We start from the raw sequence: 23,187 nt of genomic DNA, 5'->3' as shown, positions 1-23,187 counted from the left end.
CTCAATCTCTTCACCATCCATCCTGATGCTGCCGATTGGTCCAGTGGTGAGAATCTTTGTCTTCTTGACATTGAGCCTCAATCCATACTGAAGGCTGCAGTCCTTGACCCTCTGCAGCAAGTGCATCAGGTCCTCCTCAGTTTCAGCAAGCAGGGTTGTGTCATCTGCATAACGCAGACTGTTAATAGATCTTCCACCAATCCTGACTCCACACTTCTCATAGAGCCCAGCTCCTTGGATAATCCGTTCTGTATACAGGTTGAAAAGGTATGGAGATAGGACACATCCCTAGCATATATGCTCTTTCCAATTTTGAACCATGCAGTGTTTCCTTGCTCTGTTCTGATGACTGCCTCTTGGTTCAAGTATAGGTTTCTCATTAGCACGATCAAGTGTTCTGGGATTCCCATTCTTCTCAGAGTCAGTCACAGTTTGCTATGATCCACACAGTCAAATGCCTTTGCATAATCAATGAAATACAGATAGACATTCCTCTGGTATTCCCTGCTTTCAGCTAAGACCCATCTAACACTAGCTACAATATCCCTTTTACCACGACCCCTTCTAAACCCAGCCTGGACTTCTGGCAGTTCTCTGCTGATGTGCTGTTCCAGTCGTTTGTGGATAATCTTCAGTAGAATCTTGCTTGCATGTGAAATCAATGATATTGTTCTAAAGTTTCCACACTCTGTTGGGTCACCCTTCTTTGGAATGGGAACAAATATAGATCTCTTCCAGTCAGTTGGCCAAATGGTTATTTTCCAGATTTCTTGGCACAACTTGGCAGCATCTGTTCGCAGAAATACGTCAATTGGTACACCATCTATTCCTGGGGCCTTATTTTTTGATATTTCCTTCAAAGCAGCTTGAACTTCTTCCTTCATCACCATAGGCTCTCGCACTTATGTTATTTCATTAAATAAAGGAGTATAAGGATTGGAAAGGGGAAAAAATAATAGCAATAGCAGTTGTTGGTATATGCCATCGAGCTGCAACCCTGTGTACAACAGCTCTGAATCCTGCTCTATCCTGTGCCAACCTAATTGTCTCTGACATACCCACTCCCATTACCCTAGTCACTGAGTCAGTCCATCTCATTGAGGGTCTTCCTCTCTTGTGCTGTCCCTCCACTCTCCCAAGCATGACATCCCTCTCCAAGGACTGGTCTTGCAACATGTCCAAAGTATGTCAGACGAAGCTTCAGAATCTTTGCCTCCAATGAGCAGCCTGGTTTCATCCTCTCTAGGACAAACCTGTTTGTTCTCCTAGCAGTCCGTGGTATATTCAATACTCACCTCCCACACCACAGCTCAAAGCCATAGATTTTCCTTCTATCATTCTTAGTCATTGTCCAGCTTTCTAATACATAGCAATTAATTGCAAAATTGGCCTGGATCAGGCACAGTCTCCAGACTGACATTGTTGCTCTTCAGTACTTTGGAGAGGTCTCTGACAGCAGACATTCCCAAGGCAATTTATCTTTTCATTTCCTGGCTGCTGGTACCAAGAGTGTTGATTGTAGAACCAAGCAAACTAAAGCTGTTAACAATCTCGGTCTCTTCATCCTCTATCATGATGCTGCCAATTGGCCCAGTGATGAGAATCTTTGTTTTCTTGATGTTGAGCTTCAATTCACATTGAAGGCTGCAGTCCTTGACCTTCTGCAGCAAGCACTTCAGGTCCTCCTCAGTTTCAGCAAGCAGGGTTGTGTCATCTGCATAACAGTTTGTTGATGAGTCTTCTTCCAATCCTGATATCACATTTCTCCTCATAGAGCCCAGCCTCCTAGATAGTATGTTCTGCGTATAGATTGAAAAGGTATGGAGATAGGATACATCTCTGGCATATACCCTTCTCAATTTTGAACCATGCAGTGTTTCCTTGCTCTGTTCTGACAACTGACCCCTGGTCCAAGTATAGGTTTAACACAAGCACAAATAAGTGTTCTGGGATTCCCATTCTTCTCAGAGTCAATAACAGTTATGATCCACACAGTCAAATGCCTTTGCATTGTCAATGAAGGTAAAATAGACATTTCTCTGGTATTCCCTGCTTTCAGCCAAGATCCATCTAACATTAGCTAGAATATCCCTAGTACCATGGCCTATTCTAATCCTAGCCTGCACTTCTGGCAGTTCTCTGTCATTTTTGGATACTTTTCAGCAGAATCTTGTTTGCATGTGATATTAGTGATATTGTTTGATAACTTCCCCACTCTTTTGGGTCACCTTTCTTTGGAATGGGAACAAATATAGATCTCTTCCAGTCAGTGCAACAACAGTACACACTTATATTTTTGTATTGTTAGGTGTTAAGAAGAATATAACTCACAGCAACCCTACAAACAGAGCTGAACACTGTCTTACCCAGTGTTATTCTTATCATCTCTGACACACCCGCCCATTGCTGCAGCCACTGCATCAATCCAGTTAGTAAGAATACCAGAGGCTCTTCCTCTTTTCACTGACTTCCCACCGTTCCAAGCATGATGTCCTTTTCCAGGTAATAGCCACTCCTAGCTATATGCCTAAAGTATATGAGACAAAACATCACCATCTTAGCCTCCAAGGGGTTGCACTTTTCCCAAGATTTACCTGCTTAGTTTTTTTGGCAGTCCATGGGATATTCAGCACTCTTCTCCAACACCACAGTTCAAAGGCATCAATTCTTCTTCTGTCATCTTTATTCACTGTTCTGCTCTCAGATGCACAGCAAGTGATTGAAAAGACCATGGCTTGAGTCAGGTGCAACTTAGTCTTCTGACATCATTGCTCTTCAGTGTTTTAGAGAGGTTCTTGACAGCAGATCACCAATGCAATACATCTCTTGATCCCTTTACTGCTGGTACCAAGGGTGTTGTTGATCCAAGCAAGATGAAATCATTGACAACTTCAATCCCTTCTCCAGGTATCATGATGTCTCTTGTCCCAATGGTGAAGACCTTTGTTTCTTGATACTGAGATGCAATCCATGTTCAAGGCTGTAGTCCTTGATCTTCTGTAGCATGTCATACACTTGTGAATTCAAGTTACACACTTATATAATATTTACTAAACATTTTATGACAATTCTCACAACCATCTAAAGTGGTTGTTATGTGCCATCAACTTGGAACCAACTCATATCTGGCCTGCCAACAGGTTTTCAGAGGCAGTAAATTGAACAGTTGACTACTTGTCTTTCTTCCTCAGAGCAGTTGGTGGATTTGAACTGTGTGCCTTTGGGTTGCACCACAACTGTTTGCCACAACTCTTTGGCAGCACAACTCTAAGCCCCCAGAGTTCCCTACTCCTAATAATCCTATTTTACAAGTGAATAGAGCTAAGGCACAAGAGATTGAGTAACTTGCCCTAGAGTAAACAGGGCCAGATTCACACTAGCCAGTCTTGTTCTACAGTCTATATATTTTTTTTAATACAATGCAGCCTCTATCATTTCCACAGGACATGTTTGTGGAAATAAGAAATCTTAGCAGAATTTATAATATCATTACAAAGCTAGATACAAATCAGTATTTACAAATTAAATGCATTTTAATAGTAACAAACAGGCAATTGTTTTAGGTTAAAATATAATAATAAAAGTTTCTATTAAAACGATAGAAGTTTCATGTACTCATGCCTACAGTTAACATGAGATACATGGAACTTCTATAGAGAAAATATTTAAACTCTATTGAGAAAAACTGGACAAAATATGTTTACAGCATTGAAGTCTATGGGGGACAGAATAGTTTAAGTATTATATTTTAGGGCATTATGTTTATCGTAAGAGTACGGAATGAGGGTTGCAGAGTGGATTATATTTGGGGTTGGGGGTGTGGTTGGGGAATGTTCAGGGGGGATTGTGTAGCAATGAGGGAGTTTTCCTTTTGCTTTTCGTGGAGAGGAGCGGACTGGGGGGGATGAAGGGTGCAGCAATGGGTGAGTGGAATTCCAGGATCTCTGTGGATGTTCATTGAAATGAAAAATAAATAAATTTTAAAAAAAACAACAAAAATCTATTGAAATGTTTAAGAACATCCAAGTAACTGGAGAAACATGTCATGTCCTTGCAGTTTTGGAAGATTTACTGCTTTTATCCAAAGTACAGCAAGCCGTCACTGCTGGGGAAGTTCGGCTCTGGGGCAGCAGCACACCTCCCTGGACTGCTGCCCAGAGCTCAGCATGTTGCCATTAGGCAACATCAGACAGACTACAAATCATAGCCACTCTGTGAAGTTGTAAAGGTCTGGGCCTTGCTCTATCCTGTACCAACATCAGACTTTGGTGAAGATCTGAAATAACAGAAACTTACATGCAATTATTCTTCTGAGCTACCAAAATGACTTGAACCATGCCCCATGTCCTGTACCACCATCATCACCTCTGATACACCCAAGGCCATTGTTACAGTCACTGTAGCAATCCGTCTTGTGAAGGGTTTTCCTCTGTTTTTCTGACCCTCCACCTTTCCTGGCATGATGTCCTTGCCAAGGACTGGTCCCTCCTGACAACATGCCCAAAGTCTGGGAGATGAAGTTTCACAATCGTTGCCTCTCAAAAGCAACCTGGTTACACTTCCTCCAAGACAAACTTGTTTGTTCCTCTGGCAGTTCATGGAATATTCAATACTCTTCTCCAACACCACAATTCAAAGGTATCAATCACTTCTTGAGTCTTTATTCATTGTCCAATTTTCAGATGCATTGAAAACAACTGAAAAAAAAAAAACCAACCCAAAAATAACACTATGGCTTGGGTTGGGCACACATCCTAGTCGTTAAATGGTTATCCTTGCTCTTTAGGACTTCAAAGAAGTCCTAGACAGCAGATTTTCCCAGTGTGACATGTCTTTTGACTTACTGACTAGTACTACTGTGGCTATTGATGTTGGATGATGTCAGGTGGATCTTGGTCAACAGTACAGAATAACAGAAAGAGGTGTCTTTGTGTTTTAGTGACTATGCAAAGGCATTTGACTGTGTGGACCATAACACATTTTGGCTACCACTGAGGTGAAAGGAGACCCCAGTGCACTCAACAGTGCTCACGTGAAACCTAGACCTGGAACAAGAAGCAGTTGTCCACACAGAACAAGGGACAATGAATGGTTTAAAATCGGGAACGATTTTATGTGTCAAGGTTGATCATTCCTCCGTACATATTCAATCTGTACACTGAGCACACAATGTGAGAAGCTGGTAGGAGCGATTTTCTGAGGCATGTTTAGTAATTTGAAGAGATATATATATACCCTCTTGCTGTTGTTTTTCTACAGCATCAAGTTGGCTAACTCAGAGCAACCATGTGCATGAGAACAGAACATAGCCCGCTCCTGTAACCACCTCCTAACAGTTTTCATGCCTGAGCTCAGTGCTGAGCACCTGTCAATCCACCTCTAGACAATCTTTCCACAGGTCCTCTAGTTTTAGCAAACATAATACCCTTTTCAAGGACTCAGACCATCTGACAAAGACCCAAATTATGTGAGACAAAATCTTGTCTACCACTCTGGTTGCACTTCCTCCAAGACTGACTCACTGTTCTTCTGGCAGTAGATTCAGTATTCTTCACCAATACCGTAATTCAAAGCTGTCAATTCTTCATCAGTCCTTCCCCTTTATAAAGCTCTTCTTTTGCATGTATGAGAGGCAACTGAAAATACTGACTTGGATCAGGTGCATCTTAGTCCTCAACATGACATCGTTGCTCTGTAACATGGTAAAGAGGTCATATTCAGCAGACTTGCCCAGTTCAATACATAGTTCTCCTTGGAAAGGATTCAAGTAACATGAAATCCTTGACCAATGAAATAGTTTCTATGTTTGTCATGATGTTGCTTATTGGTTCAGTTGTGGGATTTTTTCCTCAACCATTTTCATTTCTCTAGGGAAGAAACTGGTTCTGCAAAGAATTCTGCAAAATTCTTCAAAGAGGCTAAGAAAATTATTAGCACACCAGTCAGTCAAGCTGGAAGTTGCTCTAGGAGAGGGGACTCATGTGACAGGGAGGAACGGAGAGGCCAATTTCCATTTCCTGACCAGCTTGTAGTTAGAGGGGTGTTCACTTTAACTGTTACCTGTGCATGTGTGTTGGGCATTCTGTCCCACGCAGAGCATACACACACACACACACACCTGGGTAAATAAACAAAACTAGAAATCCATATCCATAGCCTGGGACAACATATGTGTATTCTTTATCAATCAGTGTTAAGTATAACTTTTAAAATAGGACATGTTAGGGAACACATTGGAATAAATGGGCAGAGGATTTGAACAGGCATTTCCTTAATACTCAGGGAAATAAACAATGAGAGGCCCATCCCTACCCTCAGCGGCCATCGCTGCCTTGGCACTGGCACACCTTGGCTCAGAGGTATTCCTGCAATCTTCTTTCAGGGGCACCTGCTTCCACAGGGGAAGAGATTAGCTAAAGCCTACCAATGAGAGAATCCTCATGCCCACAATTACCATAAACAACCGCCCTGACCCGTAAAGCATCAGAGGATTTATAAACATTTATCAGAAAGACTGGGAAGGATCTGGGCTCCCTCATCAGTTTTCCCCATTGGGAGAAACGAGCCTGTCAGGTAGCCTTCCTGAAGCGAAGTGTGCTCCAATGCAGCTATCCAGCCCTCAGGGGAAACGTCCTGGGGGCCCCCTCCTCATGTGCATGTCATGCTTTTCAGTCTGATGACAAGATGTCTGTGGTTTCCAAGTCTCGGTGTTCCCAAGAACAGAAGCGTCTCATAGCACTTCCTTTGTTAATCTATGCAGCAGAGTGCTCTGGTGGCACAGATTGTAGTGAACTGTGCAGCTCACCTAAAGGCTGAACATCTCCAATGGTTCAAGTCCACTGGCTCCACAGGAGCTCCTCTCTTTGTGATATACAGCCTTACAAACCTGACAGGAGTCAGGACCAACTTGTTGGCAATGAGAGCATCCCTACAGAAGCCAATCACCTGATCTTTTCTCCTGTGGAGCCAGCCGGTAGGTTTGAACCACAAACTTTTGGTTAACAACTGAGCTCTTAACTGGCATTTTACTCCAGGGTGCTTCTGCAAGGCATACCATTACATTCTTTTACTTTCACTTTTTTTTTTTTTTTAGGATGATGATCAAATGCTTCGACCATTTATACGCCAACAGTCCCAGATGTTTAAGGACTTTGGGGACCTACTTGAATCCAGCTTGTGGAGGCTGAAAAACGATGTCGCTCTTCTAGTAAAAAAAAAGAGAGAATTTCTGTCGCATGACAGAGAATGAGGATATCCCAAAAGAAACTGGAAAACTGTGAGCTCTGTGCTGTCAAGACTGTGAGTGCCTCATGGCCCCAAGTAACTCAGCTCTGAGAGCTGGCCACTCAATATATTTCAGTTCATTTCCCATTCAACCACTTCTCCTAATGTTTAAAAAAACATCACTCCTTTCCTTCAATCTCATTAAAAAATTTGTAAATGTGAATATATTGTAGGATAGTGTATGGAAACTGTACTTTTTGTACAGTTGTTATTTAAACATAAAAGAGCTGTAAAAACAAAGTCTAGTAAAAAAATAAATGTTAAACGCTGTTGTGTACCATCAAGTCAGAAGTGACCCATCGTTGACTCTCAAAAGGGTTTTCAGAGGCAGTTAATCATACAGGAGGAGACTGCCCATCTTTCTCCTGTGGAGCAGCTCGTGGATTTGAACTGTGTGCCTGTGGGATTGGAGAGCATATTCTTACCAGTAGGCCACCAGAGTTCCCCTAGTTAAGCATTGGGGGCGGGAGGGGGTGTGGAGTTCATCTTCAAGGTGTGAGATACTCACCAATGAGTGGTTACCCTGCTTGACCTGCCTGGGTTATCGGTTAGGAGATCCAAACCCTAGCTCTATTTATCGGTTAGGAGATGGGGGCACGTGGCTTCCCTTAACATCATCTTCTTTGTCTGTTACAATGGGGAGTAATAGTATTTCCAGAGCAGTTAATGAATAGAAATCATTTGGTGCCTGGCACAGAGGAGACCAAAAGCACTCATCATGAATATTTACAGCAGTTAGAACTTAAATGAAGCTCTTTTGATCTGTTAGACTAACAGACAATGGTTATTTCCTGCCCATCACATTTGTAGTCTTGAACAAGTTTGGTTTTCTCTCTTCACAGGCTTACTTTAATTATGTTCCACCTACACAGCATTGATGTCTTAACACAAAGAGTATTTCGTGATGTAGGTCCCTGGATGGCAGAGATTTGGACTGCGGGAAATAAAACCCACCACAGGTCATACAATCTTGAAGCTGACCTTGACATCAGACTTCACTGATGAGTCCTTAGGGGAGCTCTGACAGGCACTATGTAGTCTTAAGAAGGAAACATTATGCATGCCAGAGTGGTTCCAAACCAATAGTCACAATACTGAGACTTAACTAGTGTGTATCATGTGTTAGCCGCCAAGCTCATTTAACTCACACAATAATCCTCTGGGTTTCCACCAGTATTCCCCCATTGGGAGACTTTAAAGGTTATGTAACTTGTCTGGGTCACTGTCAAGAATGGCTCACTTTAGGGCCTTAATATACAAAATGGCCCTGGGGAAAGAACTGATTTTCTTAAGAAGTCTCCTACAAGAAAATTAGAGATGATGACCCCAACTGGTGTTTTTTTAAAGTGGATGTCAGGAAAATCAAAAGCTTAGTCACAGAAGTTCTCTGAGCAGGGGAGCGAAGGACAGGGGAATGCATTTCACCTGATACCGGGGCCCAGAGACCCATGGGGTAGCTTGGTCTTTGTGGGAAGCTCAAGGCCTGGCTGATGCACACGAGAATAAAAAATCCATAGCTTTAGTTCAAGTGTGGTGCCCCACATGGTGAGGGCAGGGACAGAGGCAATGCAGGAAGTGCTGGATCCTGGAAAGCCCATCAGTGGGCAACAGAAGCGGCACAGGGCAATCAGACTTGCCAGCTGGACCTACCCACTGGACGGAGTCTCAAGGCTCTACAACTTGGATGGAAGGAGGTGTTCTAGAATGTTATGATTAGAGTTTCTGAAACTAAGAGCATGTGGAGCCCTGTGGGGTTCAAAGGTAAATGAGGAGGTGACCACACCAGTTTCTCCAGCTGAAGGACAAGGTCACAGAGCCACCGTACACACCAATGTCAACCTAGAGGGAAACATGATAACTGCAAAGCTGAAGGAATGCTGCAGCCTCAGCCAGGGCCCCCCAAACCAGGTCAACCAGGTTCCCAGGAGCCAACCCCTGGGATCCTCTGAACACACATCCCTGCAACCCTCAGGGAAACCTACTGTTGTTTTAGGAATCCAATATGCAGGTAGTTGTGGGGCCTATTTTAAAGGTGATAAACGATTTTCTAAGGTCTCACAAGTTGGTGCACAGCTGAAATAAAATCTCCACCTCTTGGTGACAAAGCCACAGGCCTCCCAAGAATAGGCAGAGCAGAGGAGGGAAGGGGAGAACAAGCAGTGTTACCACCAACCAGCCCCGTTACATGCAGACACAGCTCCCAGCAAAATACAGGGCTCCTGCAATTGGTTTCCCTTTAGAAATTCCATAAAGATGTGGTTATTTTCTTTACAAAAAAAGCACAAAATGCTATGCATGTGTTTATTAAATGCTTATTACAAAAGCACAAGTTCTTGGCCTCATTTTAGGGCTTCAATGGAAAAGCTAATATACAAAAATCCAATCAGAGAAAAAGTCTGCTTTCAGTAAAAATCAACAGAAATTTGTAAGCTGAATCTTTAAAATAGAAATGAGCTCAGGACAAGAAAGAACGACAAGCCCTATTATTAGCAGTAAATAGGTAGAGACTACTTGCGAAGCAAACTTCTACAACTACTGAGCATGTTCACACACAATCATCGTTCAAATCGCAAACTATTATTCAGAATTCAACGTGCAAGTCCAAAATCATCAGTGCAGATGGCAGAAAAACTAGGCTAAAATAACAAAAAGGCTGCTTGATTTAGCAAAGGGCCACCTGGTTTACAGACAAGCCCCCTAGGAAGTAAGGTCAGCTCAGCATCACAGGAGCAAAGCAGCAGTGTGTGCCCTCCGTAGATGCCAGCTCGAGGCCCTCGCGCTGAGAAATGAGGTAAGGAACACCCACCCTGGGGGGAATCACCCCCCCATCTGATCTGCCCATTCATTTAGAGAACTTACCATCACACATCATGAAAAGTAAACTATTAGTTCTCTCTCATAAGCAATAAAAATCAGCTGAGATTTGAAATTTAATGCAGACTAGTTCACTTTCCTCCTTTTAATGTGCAGTTATTTCAAAGTTCAAAATCTTCTTCTATATATAGTCAGGTTTACAAAAGAATTTCAAAGGTCAAACGCAGAAGCTGTGACTTCTTATATCTTAGGACTCTAGTTAATTTCTTCAAGGGTTTAGACTTCAGAGCTGCTAATGACACTAAATTCTATGCCTCGATGGTTGAGTCTGTCAATCAGCTTCGTTCTGGAGAAAGCAGCTCCAGGTGTGAAAACTCCACCCCTGTAATATAACAACAAGGTAAGACAGTAGTTGGGCCAATTGTCAGCCCTCCCCTCTGCTAGTGTGATGGCTGGAGGTCTGGCAATCAAATCCCTTGAGGACTCATGAAAACTCGACTCTTCATTCTATCAAAGATGCTTTGGGTTCCATTTCCCCAACTGGTCAAATGAACAGTCATGGGCTTGAGGAAGAAACCAGTTACATGGCCACACCCATCTAGACTGGCTCAGTCCTAGTGAGACTGTCCACCAACAGGAGCATTAGGGGGCCGGAGTGCCATTAACCTGAATAATTGCTGTTTATAAAATAGAGCTCACACTTCAGAACATAAAAGACAGACCCTGAGTGAAGTAAATTTAGGTAATAAACTTATTAAAGCATACACAGGCCTTAAAGTGAATAGAAAAAGTCTTTGCATGCCATAAAATACAACATATTTTCAAAGAGTATACACCTATCTGAAAAATGGCATAGTCAATCTTACTAAGTAGAATTTTTATTTTAACTACCTGCTATTATTTTAGGTCATGTCTAATTTATTTCTAAATCTGCATGCTCAGGCTCATTTAAAAGACTGACCTAGTTTTAGCATAACATATACCAGCAAGACAGTGCATTTGATAATCATCTAGCCAAGATCCCATGAGGCAAGTCACTCGCAGTGGGAAAAAGAGCCCCTCGTTAAGAATTGAAGAAAACCAGACTTACGCCTTCGGAAGATCAGAGGCATCATTGAGCAGAGTTAAGGCGGCCTGAACCATGGCTATGGGGGTAGCCACATAGCCGGCCTCTGGAGAAAACAGATGGAAGAAAAGATTCAATAAGCATTCATTCAACCACACTCACAAGACTCTGTAGCTAACTCTAGGTACACAGAACATATATACATTCTAAATATATACACACACACTATATATATATATATATATATATATATATACACACACATATATATATACACACACATATATATATACACACACACACACACACATATATATATACACACACTCTATATATATTCTCTCTCTACACACACACACACTCTCTGTGTATATATATTCTCTCTTTCTCTCTCCTCTACACACACACACACACAGTGTATATATATTCTTTCTCTCTTTCTCTGGTGGCCTCGTAGTAAGAAAACCGTGCTTCAATCCTAAATGCACTGGGTTTGAATCCACCAGGTGCTCCACAGAAGACTGGGCAATCTTCACCTGTGCGAAAGCCCACTGGAGGGTCAGCCAGGGGTTGGTTGCATCTCTACGGTACACAGCCACCACCACCACCACCACCACCACTTTTTAGGGAGCTCTAGTACTGTCCTTAGGGGGTCTGCTGCTAACCTAAAGACTGCTCCTCTCTGAGGGCTCAAAACCACCAATGGCTCCTCAAAAAAGCTGGGCAATCTCTTCCCATGTGATTCAGCCTTGTAAACCCAAAGGAGGATCAGCTATGAGATAGTTTCAACTCAACAGCAATTAGAGAATCACTAAATTAATAAAAAAAAATCTACGCTTACACAGCACTTATATTATAAACTATTCTGAGCCTTAAATCTATTTAAAAAATATAAAAGCTGCCACTGAATTGACAGATTCACGGTGACCCCTATGTGTAAGAGAACAACTTTCAATGGTTGATTTTTTTTTTCTTAAGTCACTAGGCCTTTCTTCCATGAAGCTGCTAGATGGACCTGAACCTGCAAGCTTTTGGCTAGCAGCTGATTGTGTTCACTGTGTGTTCCCATCTATCTTACAAACTCATTTAATTCTAACAATTACATAAGGTGGCACTACTACTTTTAATCCTCAGTTACACATGAAGAAATAGACACAGAGAAGCTAAGCAATGTGCCCAAGTTAGGAAGCAGCTGATCAGAATCCCAGCCAGGCAGCTGGCTCCTCAGTCCACGCTCTTAACTCAGTGGCCGGCACCACTTCTTTTCAGTTATCAAAGTCTATGACCCTATGCTTTATTTTTTCCATTAATACAATAAAATAACCCGTATTACATTCATACACTTCACCTGAAACCACCACCCCCACCTCTCCAGTTTAAAAAGAAAAACAACTGAGTAAACCTGAGAAACTAAGATATCCATAAAGAAGGAAGTCTGTGGGTGGTGAAAAGGACCAAGCATTCTGCCACTGGCTGAGAGTCAGTGGCTGAAACCCACCCAGACACCACAGAAGATTAAGGATCCGCTCCCAACATGGCAGTTTAAAAACGCTTAGGAATACTATGCTGCATTGAAAAACAAGGAACTCATGCAATATTATTCAAAATGGTGACCCTGGAGGACATTATGCTGAGTGAAATATCTCAGTCACAAAAGGACAAATACTGCATGCCACTGTTGTAAAAGGGGACTGACATCAGGGTTGGGTGAGACTGAGAAAATTGGATAAATCATGTATACTGCATTGAAACAGATGAGGAAGAGAACAGTTTAAAAGCAATATATGATTGAGTATTATGGTTATGGCAAGAGTCCAGAATGAAGGTTGCATAGTGGAGTGTACTTGGGGCAGAGGGGAGGGGGGAGAATTCTATACCAATGAAGGAATTTTTCTTTTAATTTTCAAAGAGAAGAGCGAACTGGAGGGGAAGGGCAGGCAGGGAGGAAAGTACAACAATGAATGAATGGAAATCCAAAATCTCTGTAAATATTCATTAAAATGAATAAAAGAAAATAAAAAAGCCCTTAAGAAGCAGTTCTACTCTGCAAACATGAGGTTGAACTAAGTCAGAATCCACTTCACTTGCCAGCAACAACAAAATGGAAAGAAAACAGCATGGTTTACCCATTTCTGTCAGATAATAAACAGTCAACTCATCTTAAAAAGCTCAATGTTTGTAAAAGAAGGCAATGTACATAGATAGTAATGTCTCCCAACTAGAATACAACTGAAAAATTGAAAAATATAGCACACTCCCTGTGCTATAGCAAATATATTTTTGTTGTTGTGTGCCATCTAGTCCTAACCAACGTGTAGCAGCTGACCCTCGGAGCAATAAATCACATGGGAGGGAACGGAACTGCCCATCTTCCTCCTGCAGAGCAGCTGGTGATTTTGGGTTGGCAGCATGCTGCTCACCACCAGGGCACTAGAGCACCCTACAGTTCCATAAAACTCTATAGCCAATGTTCTTCAACTATTTTCAGGCAATAAATTATTTCAACAAGCAAAAGTTATTTCATTCTCCAGAAAAATGCAAATGTACACACAGATTTTATGAAGAATTTCAGAGATTAAAAAAAATGCTAATCCATAGATCTGACTCTTGGCAAAATTACACCAGTTTTAATCCATAGATCTGACTTTTGGCAAAATTACACCAGTTTTAAAGTGATCATGAGAATGGCACTGATAAACATCAATCACCCTTTCCATGAGTCACAGCTGAAAGGAAAATTCAACGATATTCACTAACAAAGCTCAATTAGACCAGTAATGTTATTCCTCTCTTTTACAACTAATTTTAAATCATTACTTAAATTTTTTCAAATGTATTTCTAAGACAATTAAGGCTTTAAAACACATATTATAATGAGCCCATGATTCTGTTGTTAAACACAAAAAACACCTAAAACTTCCAAGCAATTTTAAACAGATGCAAAATACCTGGTCCTCTAAAACTTGGGTTTGCATCGCATGATATTCTCTGCCTCCCCCACTCTCCAACCTCCTTCCCTAATAAATCCCACTGTTGGCTGTTGTTATGTGCCGTACCTGGTCCTTTCACCTGAGTACAAATTCTGAGATTTGGTTTGTTCTTTTCAGGAGCAACGCCTTGGCTATATCCTTGACCAAAAAATGTCATCGTGAATGATGAGGCATCTATCTGCAAAGAGAAAGCCAAGGATCCAACACATAAATAATCCCTTCTCAGGACCCAACAAAACCTGTTATTCCAAACTTCCTGAGAGACATTATCAACATATGAAAATAATATTCCACCAGCTAGAACATTCTTTATCCTTGAATCATAGGGCAAAAATTACCTTTTTGAAGGTGTAAGTTTTGGTAACTTGTGTGGTTTTGGGGGAGGGAAGTAAGTAAAGGAATGGGATAAAGATGCTTCTTCAGTTGTGGTTTAAAGAATGATGGTAATATCAAAGCAAGCAGTGTAAGAGGAGAAGCAGAAGGTAAGTTTTCATTTCTAGGGAAAAAGGTTGCAATAGATTATGGTAATTTGGTCTTGGGCATTCTGTTGAGGTGACAAGATAAAAATAGCAGCAAATAAAAAAATATATACTGGGACAGATAATTAATCAAACAACTTACAGATGCATAAAGCTGATTTAAAAAGTGTAACCTAGAAGACTTACTGCCACATTTTTCATTATCACTAATTTCAGACAAATGGTAACAAAGAATTCAGTGTGGTCAACCACTTTTTATTCAATATTAACTGTCAAAGCCTTCTCTACACCATTCAATCTATATATACTGTGCAAGTAACTTGAGAAGAATGTGGCATCAGGAATGGAGGAAGACTAATCCACAACTTGCTTCATGCACATGACACAACCTTGCTTGCAGAAAGTGAAGAGGATCTGACGCATTTATGGCAGAAGAGAAAAAAAAAAAACAACCTCTATTGTCTTCAATATGAATTACATCTCAACATTAAAAAAACAAAACTCTACATGGACCTTGATAGATGGAGAAACAATTGAAGTTGTCAAGGAATTAATTTTGTTTACGTCGACAATCACCACCCATGGTAGCATCAGTCAAGAAATCAGAAGATGTGTTACAGTAAGCAAAACTGCTGTCAAGGACTCTTTAATGTGCTAGCAAAATAATGTCAATTTAAAGACTAAGGTGTGCCTGCCCTAAGCCATGGTATTTTCCATTGCATGTGAAAGTTAGGCAAGCCTGATGTGGAACCTCCTATCAACATCAGCAATTCTCAATCTTGGTAGTGCATCCAAATCACTGGAGAGCCAGAAAAAAATCTCAATGCGAGGCCACAATCCAGACCAAATTAAACCAGAAGCTCTGGTCTGCAGTCTCAGATTCTCTCCAAGAGGAGAACCATTGGCTCTACACTTTCAAGTCCCACTTACTGAATCAAAACGTCCATAAGCAGAGTCAGTGAATGCATTTTTTAAAAAATAGTGACTCAGATATATGAAAATCAAGCTAAGAATCACTGGCAAAGCAAGTGTCTCAGGAAAAGTCTTAAAAAAAGGTAACACTTTTTCCACACTGGATCGAACTTTGTAAGTAAATCAGTACAAAATTTAAATTATATTTATTTTTTTAAAAAGGCAGGCAACAAAATATTTGTGTTTGTAAGAGATCTCCTGGACAGTAGTGGGAAGGACCAGAGAGGAAGGAACAGGAAAAATATGAAAAAGCCAGTCACCAGGTTGAGGACTAAACCAAGATGGGTGTGGAGAAACTCTAAGATGGTGCCAATTTTCCGGGTGAGCAGATAATGCCACCAACTGAGATGAAAAATACAGAAGAATAGAGAGCTGTCAGAACAAAATTCAGCTTTTACCTACTGAGTTTGAAATAACTGTGGCCAAGTGATCCAGTAAAATAGTTGAGTGTATAAATTTGAAAATATAAATGTACACTGTTGAAGCTGCTTAGGGAGAAGAGAGAAGTGAGTAATGCGTAGAGCCTCGGGGATGATGGACATTTAAGGAATAGAAAGAAGGTGAGGATATGGCATTGTGAAATTGAAGGAGGAACCCTTAGAGAGGAGCCTGTAAAATCGATGACCTTAGAAGCCAGGAGAAGCAAGCAGAGTATGCCTTCTTTTTCCATAGATTCAATCAAAACAATCAACCAACAACAGAGTCAAGTAAGGGCTGGAGGAAATAATTCAGTGTTCTGAGCAATCCCTCAAAGTCCAAGAGGAAAAGTCTAGAGACTAAGGTGCATCCAGGCCATGGTCTTAGCAATTACATGCTATTCATCAGAGAGTGGGACAAAGACTAAGAATGACAGAAGAAGGATTGATGCTTTTGAGTTGTGGTGTTAGAGAAGAGTCTTGAACATACCATGGACCACCAGAAGAAGAAATTTATCTGTCTTTAAGAGGATGAAACCATGTTTCTCCTTGGAGGCAAGGATTTTGAAGCTCCATTTCACATACTTTGGGCACATGGCCAGGAGGGACCAGTCTTTGGAGAAGAACATTATGCTTGGAAAGGTGAGATAAGGCAGCTTTGGGTGAGATGGATTGACATAGTAACTGGGGCAATAGAGATTAAGTGTGTCAAAGCCAGTGAGACTGGCTCAGGATAGGGCAGGGTTCAGAATTATTACACATAGGGTTGCTATGAGTTGCAGGCGACTTGATGTTACATAACAACAACAACAACAACAACTGACAATAAGCATTGTAAGTAATCTAGAGCTGATTCAATGTAAATGGGAGGATGTGTGTTAGCTATTTGCAAATAGGATGTCATTTTACATAAGGGACTTGAGTAGCCATGGGAGGGGTATCCTGGAACCAACCCCACATGGATATTGAGAGGTAACTGTGCTTCCAAGTATTTTAATAAGGAGGACAATGTGAAAGAGAATGGAGAGCAAATAAGGGATAAAAAGCATGTCATGCATTTAGTAGTAACTGTAAGACCCAATGGTGACTTTCACAAGGGGAAAAGACAAGATGAAGGAGGGTCCGCTGTGGGGTGGTTCCGACTCAATGGCACATAACAACTGAGGCTCTCAGAGGGAGTTCTGGGGCCTAGTTGGTAGGGAGTTGTTCTGCCAACTCAAGGGCAGTTCAAATCCACAAGCTGCTCCAAGCAATTTACAGTCTCAGAAAACTCGAAGGGTCAGCTATGAGTCAGTTCCAATTCTATGGCAATGTGTGAACGTGAGGCTATTAGAGAGACAGCAATTCATCTATCATGGGGCTCCAGGGGTTGGGTGTGAAACTTAGGAAGTGGGGGAGGGGGTAAAAGAGGAGACAACAGAGGGGGAAAATAAAGGAGCCAAAATAAATGAGATCTGTATGAAAAAGAGAGAATACAGTTCTCAAAGCCATATAAGCTGGGTTCTTGGCCACTGATCTCAGGCAATTTCCTTATCCTCTCTGTATCCAATCTACAGACCAGAGATGATAACAAAGGGTATCTGACACAATGGTATCATTTAAGTAAGGTGTTAGAGAGTGTGCCCAAGAGCATACTGCTTTAAGCCTTAGCTGCTTCTGTAACCACATAGAGTAAAAGGAAAAACAAAATGGAAAATACTGTAGAGATTTGGACACTAAAGAAATGATTACCTGTTTTTGTGTTGGACCTTGTTTTGAAAAATAACCAAAGGTGAAGAACCATGGAAACTGGGGGGGAAAAAAAAATAAAACTCTCAGTTTAATTTGCTAAAAATTTATAAAAATACTTGTAAAGATCTGACAGTTTTACTTACTTTTACGAGAAGCTGCCTTCCAATGCCAAACCTCACAAAAAATAAAAAGAAGAGTCCTGCGAACATAAGCTTAATGACAGAGGTGATGCCTCCCACGGTCACATAAGCTGCATACTGTACCTACATGAGAAAGAGAACATTAGCATGGCCCTATCTATTTCAGATCACACAACACAGGAGGGAATATTAGCCATGCAGAAATAACTCTTAGGCCATAAATCCAGAACAAAAACATTACGTTCTGAAAGCTTAATTCAGAAACCAGATGCGCAGGCACCTTATTCTTCCATGACAACTGCAGCAACAGTAATTACCTTCCCCTATTTGAACACTAAAGCACACAGAATCTGGACTCTCTTTAAAACTTCTCCTATGAGAGAATATCCTCTCTCTTTTAACTTGAAAAAACCAAGCTGCTTCTTGACAACAGGAGCAATTCTTTCAGTAACCAGAAAGAACAAGATGACACTCCAGAAAAGAAGGATGACCATGGACACTTGGACAAAAGAGGAGGATGGCCATGGACATCTGCACAAGCAAGGACAGTGTATGCTAACAGCCCCAATGAGGGGAGACTGTTGAAAATTTCCTGAACCGAATGTGCAACTGCCGTATTTCACGAATAGGATATTCAAATAAACACAAAAAAAGAGGCTCAAAGTTATTAACCACTAAGGAAATGCAAGTCAAAACAATGAGGAAATATCATCAGTCAGCAAGTACTGGGAGAGTGTGGAAAAACTGGAATCCTTATGCACTGGTTGTTATTGTTGTGTACTGCTGAGTTGGAACCAACCCATACCTGACCCTCCAGCAGGTTTTCAAAGGCAGTTAATTCCATGGGAGGAGAATGCCCATCCTTCTCCCTTGGAGCAGCAGGAGGATCTGAACTGCATGCCACTGGGATTGCAGTGCAGCTTACTGCCACCAGAGCTCTGCACTAGTAAGAATGCAAAACAGTGCAGACACCATGGAAAACAGTTTGGTGGGTCTTCAAAAAAAGAGCACAGTACAGAATTACCACACTGGAGAGTGGAATGCGTCTACATTTGGGGCAGGCTTCTCTGTGTACTTTCTTGCATCATCTTTGGGCATCTTGGAGTTGGCACACTGCCCACACATGAGGAATTGTATGCACAACCCATTAGGGCTCAGATAAAGTGCCATCTAATCAACTGGCCACTTACAGCCTACCACTCAGTCTGGCACCTGTGGATTCAGATGTGTGCTTGCCCATACACTCTCTATTTTAAGGACTGGAGGGGCCAATCCTTAAGGACAGACATCATCCTAGAAAAGTGGACCAATGGAGATAGCTTAAAGGCATCCTCCTGAGAACAATCAGCATACAAAGATGTCCTTATCACCACTCCTATACTGTATTAGAAGTTCTAGATAAGGAAATAAGAGGCCATCCAAATTAGCAAAGAGGAAGCAAAACAGTCTCTATTTGGGTTGATCTTGTATATAGAAAAATCCCAACAAGAAAATGATTGGCTTTAACTGACCAATTCAGTAAAATGGCAGGGCAATATACACAAATCAGCCAATTCTTCTAATAACAATGAGAATATTGAAAAGGAAATGGTCTTTGTTGTTTTCTTTCTTCTTATACTGTTACCTTTCGTTTGCTCCTCTCTTTCTAGTTCCTAGAGTTGATAAATTAGGCTGTTAATCCAAGATCTTTTATTCATTACGGCATTTATTATGAGAAGGTTCAATCTAAGTAGTGTCTTTGCTACATCCTGTAAATTTGGACTTTAAATGCTTATCTAGCTCCGTTATCCTCCTATTTTCACAATAGTGGTCTTATGCAGTAGTTGTCTTTATATGACTGAGTTTGTTCACTTGATGTAGGACTCCCTAGGCTACAATTTTACAAAATCACTGTTCTGAGTGCTGCATAGTACTCCACTGTGTGAATGCACCACAATTTCTCAATCTATTTGTTTGCTGACAGGTATCTGGGCTGCTTCCATTTTCTTGCTATTGTGAACAATGCTGCTATGAACATGGGTGTTCCATGCACCTAGGTCCATTCGTGTCTCAGTTCTGATTTCCTTGGGAGATTTTCCTAGCAGTGGAACACAGTTGTGCAATATTGTATCCTGTAAGTGTTGATATGCTATTCTTTCCTTTCCACTTGACTGTAGAAAATTTGTGATTTCTTCCTTGATCTGGAAACTTAATCCTATATTGTTTAATTTCCATATGTTTGTGTCTTTTTCAGGTTTTCTTCCCCCACTGTTTTTTTACTAACTGGATTCCATTTTGGCCAGAGAAAATATTTTGTACAATTTCAGTCTTTTAAATTTATCATGATCTGCTTTGTGATGAAATATGTGCTCTGGAGTAGAATGTGTATTATGCTATTTTTGGTGGAGTGTTCTGTATATATCTTTAAAGTCTAGTTGGTTTATGGTGGGCATTCAAGTTATTTAATGAATGAGTCCTGTTTTCTTGCTGACTTTCTCAGTGTTTTATACACTGTTGAAGGTGGTGTATCAAAGTTTCTAAATAATATTATTATTCTTCCCTTCAAGTTTACCAGTGCTTGCTCTAGATATTTAGGTGCTCTATGTTTTGCAAAAATATTTATGACTATTAAATCTTCTTGATTAACTGAATCTTTTATAACTTCATAATGTCCCTCACTGTCACTTCTAACACAATTTGTCATAAAGACTCCTCTGTCCTGTGCTAATACCACAGCAGCTGATTCTCTTCTGGTTATTATTTGCAGGAATATTTTTTTCTATCCTTTCACTATCAATCTACTTGTGTCTTAGGTTTACAGTGTGTCTTCTGTTAAAAACATAAAGTTGGACCAGAGTTTTAAAAAAAATCCTTTCTGCTTGTTGACTGGAGCATTAGTTTCATTACATTCACCACACTTTGTACTGAGCAATGCCAGTTTGCTGTGCACTGTGTGTTTTCAGTGTTCTATGCCTTTGTCCTTTATACGGCTTTTGTGTTTTGCTGGTTCACTGCAATGTGCCATTTTGGTTCTCTTCTTTGTATATGTGTATGCTTTTTATGTACTTTCTTACAATGAATATTTAGCAACTTCTATTTATAACATTCTAGGACAAGCTGGTACCAACTTAAATTTAGCGGTATGTAAAATTCAATATCTATACAATTCCTCTTCTCTTTTATGCTGGCTTTTATAATTTATAGAAACAAATTTTGGTTATATAAATATCACCACAATATAATTTTTAAAAATAGTAATATTCTTAATATTAAATAGGTATTTAATTAGGCAAGATGTGAATCACAGGGTAAGGTTATTACCATTAAATTGCCAATTAAATGTAAACTATAAATATCACTGAGGAGCAATGATGTTAGTGTGAGGACTAAGGTGGACTTGATTTAGACCACAGTCTTTTCAATCACTTGCTATGCTGGTGGATAGCTGCACAATGACTATGGATGACAGAAGAACTGATGCCTTTGAACTATGGTGTTGGAGAATGGAAGATCCTACAAACTGCCAAAAAACCAAACAGGTCTTAGAAAAAGCAGCCAGAATGCTCCTTGGAGGACTGTTCCTTGGAGGCAAGGCTGGCAAAGCTTCATTGTACATACTCTGGACATTTTGCTAGAAGAGGCTACTCCTTGGAGAGGGACATCAGGCTTGGAAAGGTAGGAGGATGGTGAGGGAGAGGGAGCTGATCAGGTGCACTGACTGACAGAGTGGCTGCAACAATGGGTTCGACTATGCCAAAGAGTGTGAGTTTGGCACAGGGTAGGACTAAGTTGAAATCTGTTGTTCCCAGGGCTGCTGTGTGTTGTACTCAACCGGACAGCACCTAACAACAACTCTACATGCAACCAATTCTGTGTATTTTCAAAAGTTAAAACATTCATGGTCTAGTTATTTTTTTGTTTGTTTTATAAACAGAATTCCTTTACCTAACAGGAAAAAGATGTGTAATAAATAAATGGGGTTTTTTTCACAATACATAAATAATACATACTTACTGGTGAGTTCTCTAAATTTTCATACAAGTAACGCTGAGTCCGCCTCACAACAGACACGTCGGCTCCCAAGAAAGAAACTGCATACCTGCTGAGTTCTCTACAGTAGGAAATGTGCCACCTGCAAGACACAACCACAAGATTCTGCATTCTCTCCAGTGACAGTAACCACAATTTTAGTTGGCGATTTTTCCCCCTAAATTTTGTTGCTGTGAATGAAAATATAGGGAATTCTGGTGGCCTACTGGGAAGGAACTGCACTGTATGTGGCTCAAATCCACCAGCTGCTCTGCAGGAGAAAGATGAGCAGCCTCCTCCTGTGCAATTTGCCACCTCTGAAAACCTACTGGAGGGTCAGCTACAGGTCAGTTCCGACTTGATGATATATTAACAACAATGAACACATATGCACCAAAATATGTGCCAGCCCAGCAGCTTCTACATGTGCAACTTACAGACAGTCGTCACATTCATGAGCTGTGCAGCCATTCTCAAACTTTTTCTTTCAGTTGTTATTCCTTATCTGGGAAAACTTGGAATAATCTTTTTATTAGCTTTTCTTGTAGCAGCAATGTTCTTAAAATGTTAGGGGAGCTCTGGTGGCCTAGTGGCAAGGAGCTGCAACTACAATCCCAGAGGCGCATGGTTCAAATCCACCAGATGCTCTGCCGGGGAAGGAGGGGCAGTCTCCTCCTGTACTAGTCAGATCTGATTTGATGGTACACTCACACAAAAATAATAAAATAAAAACTTAAAAAAAATGTTTTCACAGTCCCCCACATTCTCCATGCAAGTTCTTCAAACTTGTTGGTTCTATACATCGCTTGTTTCCCAAAGACATGACATTTGGAACAGGGTGCAGGCTTAAGAAATGAGGTTTTAACTATGCTTTACCCCCTCAGTTCCCCTAGACAGTGATAAAAACTACATTCATTCAAAATCAAATGCTAAATTCTTAACTGCAAAAGTTACTATATGTGATAACTCTGGCAAGTAAGTTATCACATGTTCATATTACTGATTAACTTCATGATATTGATTGGTGAATTTATGTAAGAGTATCGGACCTTAAGCTGATGGGTTTTAATGTGCAAATCTTAACAGGCATTTAACTTTTTTTATTACTGACCCTACTGAGAGGTGTTGTTTTTATTTTGCTATTACAAATTGAGTTCTAATCAATGTGCCCATAGCAATGTCCTTCTATAGCTTAATAACTGGCATTTACATTAATATCAATGTCATCATCACAAAATCCATTTTCCCCCGCAAAGGAAAAATACTCATATACATCCAATAATTATA

At 40.7% G+C, this 23,187-nt stretch overlaps 2 protein-coding genes across 2 annotated transcripts in view; one reads left to right on the top strand and one right to left on the bottom strand.

Moving 5' to 3' along the window:
• KIF28P overlaps window positions 1-7,249 on the top strand; it is a 156,758-nt gene extending 149,509 nt beyond the window's left edge. The window contains exon 24 of the mRNA XM_006897758.1: window positions 7,094-7,249. Within this exon, the coding sequence (XP_006897820.1) occupies window positions 7,094-7,249 (156 nt within the window). The remainder of the gene's footprint in view (window positions 1-7,093) is intronic.
• Window positions 7,250-10,224: 2,975 nt separating this feature from the next.
• The window catches only part of SCCPDH (saccharopine dehydrogenase (putative)), a 34,988-nt gene continuing 22,025 nt past the window's right edge, over window positions 10,225-23,187 (bottom strand). Inside the window, exons 7-12 of the mRNA XM_006897741.1 lie at window positions 21,886-22,003; window positions 17,896-18,015; window positions 17,753-17,809; window positions 14,221-14,332; window positions 11,189-11,270; window positions 10,225-10,480 (exon numbers count right to left, since the gene is read on the bottom strand). Coding sequence (XP_006897803.1) covers window positions 10,375-10,480; window positions 11,189-11,270; window positions 14,221-14,332; window positions 17,753-17,809; window positions 17,896-18,015; window positions 21,886-22,003 — 595 coding nt within the window. The 3' untranslated portion in view covers window positions 10,225-10,374. The remainder of the gene's footprint in view (window positions 10,481-11,188; window positions 11,271-14,220; window positions 14,333-17,752; window positions 17,810-17,895; window positions 18,016-21,885; window positions 22,004-23,187) is intronic.

Source organism: Elephantulus edwardii, unplaced genomic scaffold (genome assembly GCF_000299155.1).
Source record: "Elephantulus edwardii isolate Elephantulus edwardi_28Jun2011 unplaced genomic scaffold, EleEdw1.0 scaffold00214, whole genome shotgun sequence".
NCBI lineage: Eukaryota > Metazoa > Chordata > Mammalia > Macroscelidea > Macroscelididae > Elephantulus > Elephantulus edwardii.
Note: the sequence above shows the minus strand (reverse complement) of the source record. Positions and strands in the feature narration are given on the sequence as shown.